The 16,427-nt window shown below is 41.2% G+C and overlaps 1 protein-coding gene across 1 annotated transcript; it reads left to right on the plus strand.

Annotated features, from left to right (window-relative positions):
- The first annotated feature begins 710 nt into the window (after positions 1–710).
- Positions 711–15,563, plus strand: LOC308386595 (14-3-3 protein epsilon). Its single transcript, XM_080866251.1, has 6 exons — positions 711–918; positions 5,947–6,146; positions 7,856–7,962; positions 8,770–8,976; positions 9,885–10,021; positions 14,449–15,563. Exons 1-6 carry the CDS (start codon positions 855–857, stop codon positions 14,499–14,501), a joined length of 768 nt encoding a protein of 255 aa, XP_080722377.1. The 5' UTR covers positions 711–854; the 3' UTR covers positions 14,502–15,563.
- The last annotated feature ends 864 nt before the right edge of the window (positions 15,564–16,427 follow it).

Raw genomic sequence — 16,427 nt, forward strand, 5'->3', positions numbered from 1 at the left:
AAAAAAAAAAAAATCCTTTCATATTTTTTCAGATAACTAAAATATGTCTCGACATTTAGCTTTAGTTCAGTTTTACTAACTTATGATACTCTTGGTAAAGTAATTATTAATATAGTTATTTGGAAAATAATAATAAAAAAAATAAAGTGCTTCTTTGTGCTTTCTTAACATGTTAGATATTCAATGAAGAGTGTAAGTGAATTATTAAGGCGTTAACATTAAGGTGTTGGAGGGTTTTGAATTTACTTAATTTACTTAGAGGACAGTTTATTTTGAGACTTGGTTCTTTTTGTATTTTTCAGTTTTTTTATTTTTCTATTTTATTTCTAAATGTATTTCATAAGTTTTTTATCTTATGTTTTAAATTATTTTTAACTGTATTTCATTACTTTTTCATTTATTTATTTATTTATTTTCTTTAGCTTATTTTTAATTTTATTTATATTCCGGACCTTTTTAACTTATTCGTGTATATTCTTTCTTTGTTTTTTTAGTGACCTTAATTTTTTATATAACGTGAAGTTTTTTAATTTCAGTTTTATTTAAATTTATTTACGTGACTTTTTTATTCATTCACGCACTTCTTTTTTTTTTTTTTTTAAATCACTACCTTTATTATTGATTTTATTTGAATATATTTTATTGACTTGGCTGGAGGCTGTAGGCGTGGATGAGTCCGCTGCGTGGATTTCCCGGATGGAGCAGCGGCGCCATCTTTACGCCAGTGCTACCGGTGGCTCTTCGGTTCAGCGAAGCGACAGTGCTGTTGCTGATCCACCACCAGGAATCGCAGAGCAGCCGATAATCCTCCCTTTCCACTGGGACGCCACGAAAAGCCCCAGTATCCGAGCACCATGGCGGACAGAGAGAACTTAGTATACCAGGCTAAACTCGCCGAACAAGCGGAGAGATATGACGGTAAGGCTGCGGACAGATATCGGTGGTTGCAGACCGCCTGGCCCCTCTTTCCCCCTCTGTCTCCCTGCGCAGGGGGTTTGGAGACGCAGGTGAAGCAGTTCACATGGATTTGTTGGGTGAGACGAGACAAAATGGCGGAGGTTTCCCCAGCCGAATGAAACAATATACGTTTAAATGTAGTTTTCAGCTCATGAGGAAGGCGCAGCCAGCGTGCTGGAAAGCGTGTCCCGCGGTGTGCACTGCTGCCAGCGAACATTTGTGTTAGTTACGCGGTGCTAAGCGGTTCTTCTTAGTTAGCGAGCTATTAAACGGCTAACTAGCTGGCTAGCCTTTCTTCAGCCCCGTCACGCCGAACTCCATTCAAAAAACCACGACGAATGCCCATACCACTACAAACACGACCTGCAGCTCCGCTGACGCTGATCTTTCTGATCAATAACGAGTGGAAAATCCCCAGAAAACGGCTCCAGTTATTGCTTACAAATCGGCCCCACAAAGGGTTCAAGAGAAGCCCGTGTGGCAGTGAGTCTAATGGAAAACGTGCACGTAATTAAGCTCTTAAAATCACGTTTGAGGAATTTCTGTGCGGATCAACTTTTTTCTTCTTCTCTGAGGGGCTTCTCAATTTGCGCCGTAGCTGGCAAACTACAAGGTGTTTTTCAGCCTGGTCATTATAAGATGTTAGTCTTGTACCTAAACTGTAATCTTGATCAGAAGTCCAGATGAGCCAGTACCTGAAGAGTTTTAGTTTGCCTTTAGTGCCTTTCAGTAATCTCAAAAAATATATTAGTAAATGTACACAGTCATGAGGCAAGGAAATCTTATTAGTATTGCCTGCCTTGCAGTTCCTTAGTTAAATTCCTCTTTCTAGAAACTGCATATTGCCATGCAACAAGTAAAATAAGCCAAAGCAGCCACCACAAACATGACACATTTCATTCTTCAATTAGAACAGTAATTTACTCAAAGTTGTTTAAATGGAACTAATATTAAGCACAGAGGCGGTCTGTTTGTGCTGTTTTTGCCACCGTTTATAAATAAAGCTAACATTTGGTCTGTTGCTGCTAGTGTATAAACTCCATGTTGTGGCACAAATGAGTCAAGTTTTCAAGTGAAAACAGCTGTTAGCATTGAGTTATCCTCACCTGATTCCCTGCATAGACTGTATCAAAAAGATGTAAATATAGTGACATCACCCATTGGCATCTGAGGTCCTATTTTGAAGGCTTTCGCCGTCGCGGTTTAAAAACGAATCGGATGTAACGAGGAGGGGGTGCTTCTTTACTGGCAAAGTAGCTCGCTAATTGTTAGCCTTAACAATGAGCGTAATGATCTTTACAAGCCCTTGAGCCCATAAACTGAGCAGGAACGTACTTGCGGCGAATTTCTCATGAACATCAATAGTACCGGAAGTCTTTTTGTAGCTCAGCTGTCGCTGTCTGGTGGTGCAGATTTACTGCAGCAGACATTGCCTTTGTTTCCGATGTGGAAGCTACGTCCATGTTTAAAACCATCTGTTTCCTTGTTACTGTGTTTTGGCAGAGCTGCAAAGCAAGTCTCCTTTTAAATAAACTGACGGCAGGGCTCCTCAATTAGTTATTGTGGAGTCTTTCCACACTTTTGATGGAGCCGCTTCCAACAGGCTGTAAGTTAGCATTACCCAGCATGCCCTAGTTTACTCTTCAGATTATAGTGCCATGATGTTTGCCCTTTTTAAGAGTGCTAGCAGAGGATGTTTAATTCTTGCGTCATATGACTAAAACCGTGTGGAAGACAGATGCTCGGTTTGTCGATCTGCATCGCTCCCGGTGGTCAGTATAGAAACCACAGCTGGCTCCTTGGCTGTTCTCCAGTTTATCAGTATTTGAAAGATTCGTGTCATGCGTGGAATTATGACCAGCATACCGCCCAGCCCTGGTGTAAAATGGCCTACCTCCTGCTGTGTGCAGGAGTTTATGCGTGAAAGCATCGCTGATGTGTTAAACTGTGCACTTTCCACACTCTCTGATCTCCGTTTGCCTGGTTCAGAGTGTGAAAACGAACCTCTTTCTCAACAAAAAGTCACATTTCCCAAGTTTGTCTGCAGCTGCTGGTATTAATTGCAGCCATTTGGTTCAGAGTGTCTGCCTCTTTTTTTTTTGTAGATGGGGTGCAGAAATTTCCCTGCCGTCAATATAAATTTGCATTTAATCATGCATTTTATGGGTTAATCATTGTGCAAACAAACACGCCAGTGTCTGTGTTTGTGCTATTTTTAGGCTGGTCTGTCTTTCTGGGGTGCTGCTGCTTATAAAAAGCTTCCAGCTGAAGTAATTGAGGAAGAGAAACAAAGGCAAAAAGGAATAAAACATCACAGGAACAGGTTGCTGCAGTACAGGCAAAAGCAAGCTTTTCCTGCATGTAGCTGGAAAGTAACAATTTCAAACAAGCAGAAATACGATAATGGCTAATGCATATTGGATTTGGCACTTACGCAGTGCTTTTCTACTATAATTAATGCTTCATAAAAGTATTTCTCCTATGCCTAAGTGCTTTTAACCTAACATTTCCACACACTCACCCTCTGATGGTTGTATCAAGGGCAACTCGGGGTTCAATATATTGTCCCAAGAATACTTCAACATGCAGACTGGAAGAGTCACTCACCCAGTGCTGTTGAAATGTCGACAGCACCCCCTGCGCCCGGTGTTTGGAAATCAATGATTGGACAAGAGCCTTCCTCTCTTCTGATCCACTTTTCGGCTACTGTGGAGATCTCCAGGCCTCTCGTTGAACATGTTGGCACCTGCAGAATTCCTTTGGTAGAGGTCGTGGACGTAGCTTCTGGGTCACAAAGCCGAAGCAGAAATCTGCGTTCGTTTTGTGCTCAGTCACTCATTTGACAGCATACTGAATAAAAAATTAAATCAATTTTGTATATTTTGTAAATTTAGCACTATGGTAGAAACAGCTGAGAGCGGACCAGTGGGCATCCTTACATGATGGACTTTATGGGCTGAGTCGAGCCCCATGTAGTTTTGGTTCACAACCAAAATCCTAGTTGGCGGTGGAGTTTCTCTTTTCTAGTCAGTTTGAAAATTGGGTGTAGAAGAAGAAGTAGCCAGAAATGCACTAGAGGAAACGACAATACTGAATTGCCGGGCTGATGCGAGCTGTGGTTTCTAAGGTGCACAGCACGATGTGGCTTACACTTTCAGAAAGTTTGTGGTTATGATGTACCCACGGTGTAGATTCAAAGCAGATGTAGAACAGCCCTCACGTTAAATACATCTCCTATAAATTTCATTTTTTCCAAAGTTGAATACCTGAGCATTTAAGTAAATGAATAACTGTGTTACATAATTGAGATCACTGATAAAAAATTGAGTTTTTTAGTATTCAAACAGAGATGCATGTCACTTTTACTTACCTACATCTTTACTATGATAGGGAGTAGCTTTGTCTGCCACCGCACAGCTAAAAAAGGTCGTGAACGTCTATTGTGTTCGTGCAGATTCCTTTTAATGACTTGGTGTCCAAATACAGCTTGTGGAGGCTTCACTTGAAAAATGCTTTAAAAGCACGAGGAGCTCACTGATTTGCTCTGAGAGCAGGCCGAGGTGGAGCAGCATGTTGAGTCCTCCTGGTTTGTAAACCAGCTCATTGCTCCTGCTGACTGTATCTGATCATACGTCACAAACTGGATGATTGGCACTTGTATTTTCCCTCCAGCGCTGGGCTGGGCGACAAGGCAAGAAATTACATCCAAATTAGATGTTTTAATGTGGTGTGTGGCTTGTTTTAACCACTTTTTGTCTTTCATCCTGCCATCTTTGATGCTTCTTATGTAAGTTATTACATGCTAGAATAAAGGTATTTCTTTTTAAGTTGAAACTGATCCAGTTAATTTTCGGTGTTTGTGTTCTTGATTAAAGAGGCTCCCCGTTGCCTCATTTATTTGACCCCTCGGGGAAGAAGCTCGTTGTGCTGACGAATTACTCCTGAGATAAGTGCCAATCGTTTTGTTTTGCTGCCATGAATCAAACATGAGATGTTTTAACGTACTGAAGATGATTTGGCTCAGCCCTCTGGTTTAATGTTCTGGCTCAGTTTCCATCGCCTCCCCGAAGGTGTCCACGATGGTAAATGTCTACATTAGAGGAGTTTATAATTGGTCAGCATCCCGGGCGCTCCATTAATAAATCACTGAAGATGACAGAAACCTTTCAGGACTGAGCTAATGGCATGAAGATGTGCTTGTTTTTAATTTAAAAACAATGAATGTTAATAACGGTAATGAAGACTCAGTGCTGAATATTAAAGCAGAAATATTTTCACATTTACCTTTTCTGTTGTTTAACCCAGCAGAAAATTTCTCTTTAGAATTCCAATCAGATGTAATGAAATTTATGCAAATTTCCTATTTTTGATCTTGAAATCTGCAATCAGTAAATTTAATACTTCAGCTCAAATATTGGAGTATTAGCTCCTTCAGCAACCCCTCCTTTAAACCTCCTTAATTCTCCTAGAGTGGCTTTGCATGATTCACATTTCAAAATAATCTTTATTTGTGTTAAATTAGGCCTCAGTGGAGCCTCTTGACTGTCTAAAAGAGGGGTGGGGGAACTTCAGACCTCAAGGGCCGGTGTCCTGCAGGTTTTAGATCTCGTGCTGGGTCAACACACCTGAATCAAATGATTAGTTCATTACCAGGCCTCTGGAGAACTTCGAGACATGTTGAGGAGGTAATTTAGCCATTTAAATCAGCTGTGATTGGATCAAGGTCACATCTAAAACCTGCAGGACACCGGCCCTTGAGGCCTGGAGTTCCCCACCCCGGGTCTAAAACAAGAGGGCTCCCCTATCCCCACCCTTCAGAAAGCATTTTTCTGATTGGATCCCCTCTCCTATGTGGGTGAAGCTTCAAACAGCCTGAAACTGAGTTTAAAGTTTTAAAAGAAAAATCATGGTAGTTCCAACATTGCTCCCCTCGTCCTGTGGATAATTCACCCGACATTCAGCCGTTTGTTTCTATTTTGCTTCTTTCAGAAATGGTGGAGTCGATGAAGAACGTGGCGAGTATGGACGTGGAGCTGACGGTGGAGGAGAGGAACCTTCTCTCTGTAGCGTACAAGAACGTAATCGGAGCCAGGAGAGCCTCCTGGAGGATAATCAGCAGCCTCGAACAGAAAGAAGAAAACAAAGGAGGCGAAGACAAACTAAAGATGATCCGAGAATACAGGAAAACGGTCAGACGCAGTTTAAACCCACATCTGATGCTGTCCTTGTTTTTCATTCTGATTCTGCTCTTACCACACGTGAAGTGATTGTATTTTTTTCTTCTTGCCACTACTTCACAGAGTGATTTTAAAAAAACAAACCCTCAGGACTGAGGTAGCACTGGTTAGACATTAGTACCTGCACAGTTATTTCATGGAGATGAGAGCTCTCCTCCAGGAAATGGTTTCACAGCCCAAAATGATGAGGCAGGTGGCAGCCACGAAATAACTCTAAATTGCATTTTTTCCCAATTATGCTCCAGAGAAACTCCCAGTAACAGCAGAATTCAGAGAACGCCCACTGTGGGACTAACTGCATGCTGACTCTGGAGTTAAATCCCCTAAGCTCTATGCTACAGCTGCAAAACTTGATTATTTTATTAATAAAGTATTCTGTCGTATCCATCCAGTAATCCTATGAGAAATACTTTTCTTAATAATCATAATAAATATTCAAGAGATAAAAAAACAAACAGGTCTTTCAAAATGAACTGCAATGTTTTAAATATCAGTCAAATAAAAAGCTCAGCTCATTCCTTTTAAATAATCACCAGCACAGTAAAGTCAAATAGACCTACAACCTACACTAAGACATAAAGTTAACCAGCCTTTACTCTTCTTTCTTACATTAGCATGAGGCAAAAAAAAAAAGAGTTCAGTTTCATCTCCTGGATGAGGTCAATTTGGGATGTGGGGTGTGTGTGCTTAAATGTACTAGTGAGTAAGAATATGGGCCTGTAAGCCTGTAGAAAATAAAGAGCGACGTATAGAAAAGTGAGCATATCAGCACTCTCAGAACTGAAGTTTCCTGCTGCAGACGTTCTGATGGTGTAGATGTTAATAGTAATTCAGTGTCCATGTTAACGGCTACAGGTCAGCGGCTCAGTTTTACTGCCGTGCAAAAAAAAAAAAAAAGACTTAGAAAAGTACTTTCAAATATTAATACAGTTTATTTAATTAATATATTTTGTGTTGATTCGAATCCAACTCTGAAGTCTTGAATTGCAGGTCTATTTTTAGTTGCAAATGTGGGTGAAGCGCTTGCGCTTACATGGTGACAGCTGAGCGCTACAGAGTTGTGGATTAAACGAAGCATCGAAGCAAATGCATTATATTTAGGTTTTTTAGAATTATGTTATTCAACTTTCTCTGGTCTCCACTATATTTATCATTATTTTATACAAAAAGCTTTTTTCACCTTTTTGTTTTGTTTGCTGTTTTGTTAATGGACCTCAAAATGAGCTTCATAGATGTCAAATATTCATTTGTTAAAATGTGTCTCATAACCTAAAAATAAAAAAGATAAAGGAGAGAGGTCTGTTGTAAGTAGCCTTCATATACTATATAATGAAGGCTTTTATTGTGAAAAGCCAGGAAGAAGCCCTGTTTGCTTAAGTGGAGACCAGACCAGGTCCCTGGTCCAGGTAATAAGTTAACCATCAATGGGAAGCATTTCTTTATTTCTTTGTGGCATTGTTTACTGCTTATTTGTTACTATGGAAAAGGCACAACAAGTTGGAAAAAGTTTTTATAGCATTAGCTAGCACAAGAGTGGCTGTCAAACACTGTCAGGTTAGTGCTGTCTAATTGAACACGCCAATATCTGCAAAGGTCTCAAAGCACACAGAGTGAGTAGGAACATGGTGTACTAACAGAATCATCTGTGTTTTGTTCTGCAGGTTGAGAAAGAGCTGAAATCAATCTGCAATGACATTCTGGATGTACTGGACAAGCATCTCATCTTAGCTGCTACCACGGGAGAATCTAAGGTTTTCTACTATAAAATGTAGGTATCCAGTTCATATCTGAAATTGTACTAACAAAATGAGGAAAGTGGTGTGGTCGCCCAGATAATTACAAATTATGGGACATTCTGAGTTTTTTAATGTATGTTTGTTGTTGCAGAATCGATTGTTAAATAAGCAAATGTTAATTTCAGGTTGTTTGGCCATTTAACACAAACATTTGCTAACACATTTTCTCTCATTTTGTTAAGATACTGTTGGGTTGTGATGTCTTGCATAACTAGACTAAACTTTTAATCACAAATGACAGTCTGATATTTATTATTTAGTATTTTTCTCAGTTTCTGTGGCCTTATTTAGAGGAGCACAGCCCTGTCCCATTTAGAATAAACCATTAAAGGTTGAGGTGAAGCTGAAGTCTGGAGGCTGTGGGGTAAAAATCATGCACTGTGCAGAAACTGGCCTGTCAGAAAAATTGGATGCATTTTTAATCTCCCACGATGAAATGGTACACGGTACCTCTCTTAAATTTAAAAAGTAGATGATTGAAGGAAAATCACAAACTTGGGAGTAAACGAAGCTTGTTTCAGGAGTGTTTTGCTTACTCTGTTTAGTTGCCCTCTAAAAGATGCTTCTCTGATTAGAATTGTGCCCTAGTTAAGGGGATTAGGCGCCGGTCTAACTGTACCTATGATCCTAATGTGGTCTTTGTTCATTTTTATTAAAAAAAATCTTTTTCCATGATAAGTATTAACCAATACCCCTGATTTATTTTGAACAGTTAAAAGTGGCTTTACCCTTCAGACTGCCCATATGTTCTTCATGGCCTTTGTGTTTGCCCCACTCAGGAAGGGAGATTACCACAGGTACCTGGCAGAGTTTGCCACAGGCAACGACAGGAAGGAGGCAGCCGAGAACAGTTTGGTAGCGTACAAAGCTGCGAGCGACATCGCCATGATCGAACTCCCATCAACGCACCCCATCCGTCTGGGACTGGCCCTTAACTTTTCTGTTTTCTATTATGAAATCCTCAACTCGCCGGACCGTGCTTGCAGGTAAGTGCACGAGATCGAGTTGTTTTTGATGTGTGTGTGTGTGTGTGTGTGTGGGGGGGTGCACGAAAACAACAAAACAAGTTTGACGTCTGCAAGCAGGACTTCCTGTGGCGTCTTTGATGGGGCTACGGGGGTTTTACATCACGTGAGGCTTCAAGATTGTTAGTGAACTGAAAGGAAACTACAAACTAAAAAAAAAAGGTGTGAAAGTAAAAGCAGTTTGTGGATGTCATCTTATGCTTTTTAATGGAATGATTTATAGAAAGAAATTTAAAATTTAAGTCAATTTTGTGCTGTTCAGTAGTTTATTTCTTACTTTTGTGGTAGGCTGAAAAAAGAAGACTTGGATAATATAAGCAGCTTGGACTCTCGGTCTCTCATTACTGCCTTTCATTACTCATTACAAAGAGGAGCATCGTTTAGGAGTTGAGCCATCCAGGGTGCCAGATGAAATGATTCATGAACTGGCTATTCAACCACATTGACTTTATTTTGACTCGTCTCACAGCGTAGCTTATTGGCAAAGGACTACAGTTTTCCAGTTTGAAAAAAAGATCACACTGGCACCAGCCGGTCATTTGTTTGGGTATCTCACCAGGCTGCTTCCTGGATATCTTCCAGGTTGGCCATGGGAAGAGCCTCCAGGGAACATTTGGGAGTATATCTAGATAAGTTGGAGAAGGTGAGCAGGGTTTAGCTTGCTGCACTTGCAACCTGGACCCAGATAAGGAGCAGAAAATGAATAATGGCACACATAAATATTCAGAATGGTCCATGGATTAAGAAAAATAATTAGATTTTGGACACCAGATGTGATGGATGAATGGTGGATCCGACTGTCTGTGCTTCCACTGTGTGAAGTGAATCCTCAGCTCCTCTGTGTTGGTTCGTATCTTCTCTGCTGACAGGTTGGCGAAGGAAGCATTTGACAATGCCATTGCAGAACTGGATACCCTGAGTGAGGAAAGCTATAAGGACTCTACGCTTATCATGCAGTTGCTACGTGACAACTTGACACTATGGACCTCAGATGTGCAGGGAGATGGTGAGAGAACCATGACTTTACTGTTCAGGCTTAGTATTTCTGCTTTCTTTGTTTGCCCCTTTTTTATTTCTGCCTCTTTTATGGTCAAAAATCTAGCAAACAGGTTTCGTCCGGCCTTTCCTCTGAGTTCTGTGGTTTCTACACTGCTCCAAAAAATTACTGGATAACTATATTGATATGGGCATGGTAATGTGTTAGGATGCTACATCATTTGACAGAAATGAAAGCCTTTAACATACAGAGAGCTAAATTCAAAGATGGCAGGCTAGTGCATTCTGCCAGAATTTCACTGCAGCAATGCAAAAATGGTACTATGGTAGTTTTTATTGCACCCACGTGCTTGCATGCCTGCCTGACAACCTCGGGGCATTCTCCTTAAGAGATGGTGTCCACCGGGATCTCCCAGATCTGGACCAGGGCATCACTGAGTTCCTGGGCGGTCTGAGGTCTGGCAGCATTGGAAGGACCAAAACAAAATGTTGTTCTATTGGCGGATGCTGGGGCCAATCAGTGGTGTAAAGAGCCTGCGTGCATACTCTCACTACATGAGGCCGGGCATCATCATGCACCAGGAGGAACCAGGACCCACTGCACCAGCGTAGGGTCTGACAAACCTTCAGGCAATAGCACGTATTGATGTACCATCCTGGAGGAGTTGGACTACCTGTGCAACCTCTGTAAGATCTAGGTATCGGTTCATGCTACCAGTAGTGACAGTGACCCTATCCAAACATAAAACTAGAGAAAAATCAGCCAGAGAAGATGAGAATTTTAAAGGTGGAGGCGTCTGGCATTTTTTTCCCTTAACCACCCCCTCTGCTTCTTAACTGACTAGATCAGTATCCCCCAAGTTTAGCTGACTTGGTGCTAAACTCTGATTAAAAAGTGTTTAATTTTTTGAGCAGTGTATAAAATCACTCCCTCCTTTCAGGGTCGATACTCACGAACTCTTTTAACTTCTCTCCCCTGTAGATTCTTAAGGACAGCCCTCCTCCTTCTCTCTTCTCTGTTTTTAAAGGTCTATTTTGTAAGTCATTCCTCTTGTCTTGGGCTTTTTTCCACCTCAAGCCGTTAGTCTTGCCTCACCACCCTAACATCCCTCACTAACTTACTCACAGCACCAAGTCCAGTGTTTTTAGGGGTACAGAGCGGTAATTTGTCGCATTGTGTTGCTAACCTCTTCCACTTTTTTCAGCACTATGTTTGATTGTCTATGTTTGATTTGTCTTCCGCAAGTCAAAAAAAACTTAGATAAAAGGCTGAAATACCTCCCAGTAAACGGCCGACGTCCCGAATCTGCTTCTTGGCCTAGTCAGATTTTCAGTATAACTATTTATCAAATGAAGTAAAACACATTCACATCGGAGTTGTAACAATTTAAACTACTTTAAATGGCAGTTTTGTGTTTTTAACCTTTCATAAAGTAATATTTAGGTGCTTAATAATATTACAAAAGTATATCCAGACTGTCTTTGAGACCAGTTTGACACATCAGGGGTGGCTCTAGCTCAGGAGGTAGCTGGTCAACTACTAAAACGCTTTGAATAGCACTGTATAAGAACCAGACCATTTACTTTAAATGTCTTAATGAGAAAGATGAAGCGTCACTATGCCAAGGCTTTTAAGTATCATAGTGAGGTGCAGTTACACAAAGTAACCAAATCTAGCTATAAAATGTAGCTTATTTGTCCCTTTGCTCAATATTTTAATTCTTATCCTCTACAAGAATGGCTTTGCATGGTTACACAACCTTGTGGTTTCAAACAAGCCACCTTTATTCTGATTGGTTGCCCCTCTCAAACTCTCAATGGCATCATGCAGAGCCAAGAGTAGAAAAAACTGCGGGAAACAGTGTTTAGAGCAGTCTGAAACCTGAGCCTTGTGCATGTGCTCCTCTCATCATGTGAGCCATGTTTAATATGAGCCTCCACCACTGTGACTTTGCATAATTGATAGAAAATATTGGAAAAGTGTAACAGGTCCCCTTCAAAATTATTGTTATTGGACGATTATCTCCATGATCAGTTATTCTAAGTGAACCAGGCGACTTCAGTTTTTATAATGTTAATTTTCCAGCTTTTAAGCTTTGCACCCTAAATGCTGGTGTCAGTCTCACAGTTGTGGGCTTGTGAATCTGAAATGTAGAAACACAACCCACCTTCCTCCTGTGACCATACAAATGACTCCATCTTCTAATTTAACCATAAGGATTTGCGGACACTCTGCTTCTTCACAAATGCACGTCGGTGTGACTGAATCCTGCACACTGGGGCATCACAGCAGATCACATGTGTGTGGGTCGGCAGTGTTTGGAAACCTGTGAACGCAGCCTCGCGGAAGTGTGACATAACGGAGGAACTGCAGTGGCAGCATGTGAGGCTGCTGCTCCGTGTCCTGCAGTGCTCTCACATCACAGTTAGCCGCGGTGCTAATGAGCACCGTTACGCTTTCTATTTTAATCATGACAGATTCTCAGGCCTTTGTTATTTGTGCCTCTCAATGCTTCATTACACGGATGGCTGTGCGGTCTCTATGGTAACCTTTCTAAGCAACCAGTTGCACAGGTTCACAAAGCATTTCGCCCTTGTTAGTAAGTCTGCACACAGCTCCTCCTTACTGGCCTGCACGTTGACGGTCACTGGTGAAAGTTGCAGTTTGTATGTAAATGTTTGGGTTATTTTTAGCATCTGAGCGTCTCCCGCTTATTACAATGATGGTCGTTTAAACTTAAATCAGTTTAATCAGGGACATAAGTATTTAAAATTAGATAAATTTATCACATTACAGCTGCAGACAGATTACACATGTTGCCTTATTTAAATGCATGGCTGGCTTTGTTGGACTGTATCTAAAAGATGTCTGTAGTCTCTGGGTCTATGCATAAGTGCCTCAAAGCTGCATTCTTTCTAATAGCCACCAGAGGGGGCAGTGGCAAACTACTTCACCATTAGAAACTGACCTTTACAATGTTTAGAACACAGGCGTCGAACTCCAGGCCTCGAGGGCTGGTGTCCTGCAGGTTTTAGATGTGTCCTTGATCCAACACAGCTGATCTAAATGGCTAAATCACCTCCTCAACATATCTTGAAGTTCTCCAGAGGCCTGGTAATGAACTAATCATTGGATTCACATGTGTTGACCCAGGGTGTTATCTAAAACCTGCAGGACACCGGCCCTCAAGGCCTGGAGTTCGACACCGCTGGTTTAGAAGAACACAAACATTATGTCAGAAAAATACGTTTGTGTGATTCTTTAAAATATACTCCTCCTAAAGAGGAAAACTCCTGTAAAGGCATATGCACAAAGTTCAGCCACAGATATTCCTGTTTCCAGCTTTCAGTCAGAAAACGACAAATAGCAGCTGGTTATAAACTAACATTATACCGACTAATGTTTGGCTTAAGTATCCTAAAAATCACACTTTCAAACTGATAAATAATTAAAGGAAATCCTCAGGTTTTACGAGAGTTTAATCACGTATTGGTCAAGTTTGACAAGATTAAAAAAAAACAAAAACAAAAAACCTTTAGAAACAGCTGCAGCTCTTACCAAGAGGAATAATTCATCACCTCAGATTTAGCTTCACTGACTCATCGACTCGTTTCGGACTCGTTACACAAAGATTGATGGCATCCTCCACAGCAAATGTACGTGGATAATTCACACTGGGCATGTTGACAGCTGAGGTAAACAGCAGGCTGACAGCTTACACTCACTGCGGATGACCAGGGGATATATTGGAAAATATTACACAAAACACCCGTGGGAGCGTTTTTTTTGTTTATCCCCATTCCTGGTTTGCTGATATTATTTAAATATTTTAAAGTGTGTACAAAAATGTTTTCATACACAAACATGCCAGCCACCTGCAGGTGTTTTTATTCTACGAAGCTCGAGCTGTTGGGTCTTGAAGCCCTGCTGTTTTCAACACCTCTTAATTTCATTAACCTCAAACGCTTCATTCAATGTGACAGTAGGCTACTGACAGCAAAGAGCGGTAAAAATGGGTTACTTCACAGGTGAGATCATACCTGTGTGCTGTTGAAACACTGTCACAGAACAGCAGCTGGCCAGTCTGCTTGCCCCACAGGACACAGGTTATGTCAAACCCTGTTTAATCTTCTTAATTTCACTCCATTTGGACCATAAAGGGCTTTTAAATTAGTGCCGTCATCGTACTTACTGCTCTTTATACAGCTGTTACGTATTTGATCATTTTCTGATTTACAGGCAGTTTTCCAACCATGGATGAAGCCTAAAAATTCAATATTTTAAGGTCCAGGCTAAATCCGTGACTGGCAAACCGTCCTGTAGTTTAGATATCCATGCTTCACTTCACGCTGCTCGTCACCGGTGATGCTTTTGAAATGTCTTTAAGTGTATAGCAGCAGCCCAGTGACTGTTGGTGCTTTTTGTCTCCATCTCAGGTGAAGAACAGAACAAAGAAGCACTGCAAGATGCGGAGGACGAGGCCCAGTGAGACCGAACAACACAAGACAAGCTCTCCTCCTCTTCCTCCCCCTCCTTCTCTCTTAACTCCCTCCTCCCAGCACTGTCTCCTGTCCCCAGCCACAGTGTTCAGCTGGGTTTACTCTGCAGCCCACTCCTACTCTACAATCCCCTCCATTTCCACCCTCCTGCCCCACCTTTTTCTCCTCGTATGCACGCCATCTCCCTCGTTTTTCCCACCCTGGGGGTTTTCACTTCGTTTTATTACTTTTTCTTTTTTTTGCACGCCTGTACCCCCTTTAAGGTTCACGTCCTCTTGCACAGTTTTTATTTTGCTTTATTTTGCTGTTATCATCTGTTGCCAAGTACGCTTGCCTGTATTTGTAACACGTGCAAGAGTTTATTTAAAGACGATACTTTGCTGTTTTCCGGTGTATGTGCGCGCGTGTGTTGATGATCAGTATCTTGTCCGTGCTTCGTCAGTTGTCACATTGAGGAAACACAGCAGTGATGGGAGGTTTAAAAGGGATGTGTTAAAGCTTTTTGGAAGAACTAAGTGCCCTCGTTACATTTTCTTTTTTGTGGTTACTACACCTGCTTCTTCAACACATGTTCATTTTCTTTCTTTCTTTTTTTGTTAAATTACGAAACGTCCCCCACCTCCGAGCATCGCTCTGACCTCTCTCCTTGTCCACTCTTTGGACCAAGTTTTGTGCTGCGAGGCTGTAGCGCTTTCGCTAATGGCAGATAGTTAGGTAATGGCTTTTTAACAGACAAAATGTGCATCAGTGTGAGCGTGGGAGGGGATTGCTCAACACTCTTTGATTGTAACGTAATGCAGTTTTGCATTGGCACTATATAAAAACAGTTTGGGAAATAGAGGCCTGCTGTATCTTTACTCCCCTGACTCTTTCAGGTTTTCTTCTGTCCCTTCCCTCTCCTCATCCTCCTCTTCTTCCTACTCCTTCTGTTCAGTATGTGTAAAGTGAATCTGATTTGTACTACTGGATATTCTCACCGGAGCCACAAGTACCATCTGTATTCTTACTGAAACACAGCATGGAATTAACATTAAACTTCAAATTGAAAATCATGTCTTTCTTTTTTATTTATTTCAATTTAAAATCCATGAAATTAGGAAAAGAAATTGTCGTTGTGTTGATCAGAGGGTATCTGACCTGCAGAGTGAGAGGATATCCTTGGATCACAGTCATGGGGGCGCTGTAGGACCGGCACTTAGCTTTAACCTACAGTTAGGACTGTAAGCTTTCAGACAATGACACACTTATTTGTAGTTTTGTGTCTGTGCATCACAGTGGATTTAAACAGCGAGTGATTACAGTTCAGACTTTCATCAGGAATTAAAGGCCATGTTTATACACACAATTCTTGAGATATTGTATTAAAGTGCAATTTCAACAGCAAGTCTCAGTTTGCTCAGTTCTAGCCAATAAAGAATCTAAGAAACAGTTCAGGTAGCTCGTTACCCAGACGGTCCTGGAACTATAGAGCAGATGGTTTTTAATTCACAAAGTTTTTTTTTTTTTTTTTTCAAATCTTTTTTTTTTAAAGGTTTTGTCCAAAAATTATAGTTGGTCATGAAAAGTCAGTAACTTTTGTCATTTGTTTATTTGATGGTTAATTTGGTGTAGCATGGCTGTGAGTGAGGAAAGCTGTAAAACCTGCAGTTAAAGGGTCAAATCCAGCCCACAGAGTCTGTGCCGGGCCAGTTCTGGGTCCCCCGGCCTTGTGTTTAACACCCATGTAATAAACCATCAGCCGACAGCCAGTTAAATAGCCAGCTGGGTCTCGTTTCATTATTTCATGGCAAATTAAGCATGCATTATTGTTTCCTGGCAACACATGCCTAAACATGTCAGCCTCCAACAAAGCACAGCACTGAAACTGTTGCTGCTGTGGAAACGACAAATTGTTTCACCGATTCAGGAACAAGTGG

Source organism: Rhamphochromis sp. 'chilingali', assembly GCF_963969265.1.
Source record: "Rhamphochromis sp. 'chilingali' genome assembly, chromosome: 19".
Taxonomy (NCBI): domain Eukaryota; kingdom Metazoa; phylum Chordata; class Actinopteri; order Cichliformes; family Cichlidae; genus Rhamphochromis; species Rhamphochromis sp. 'chilingali'.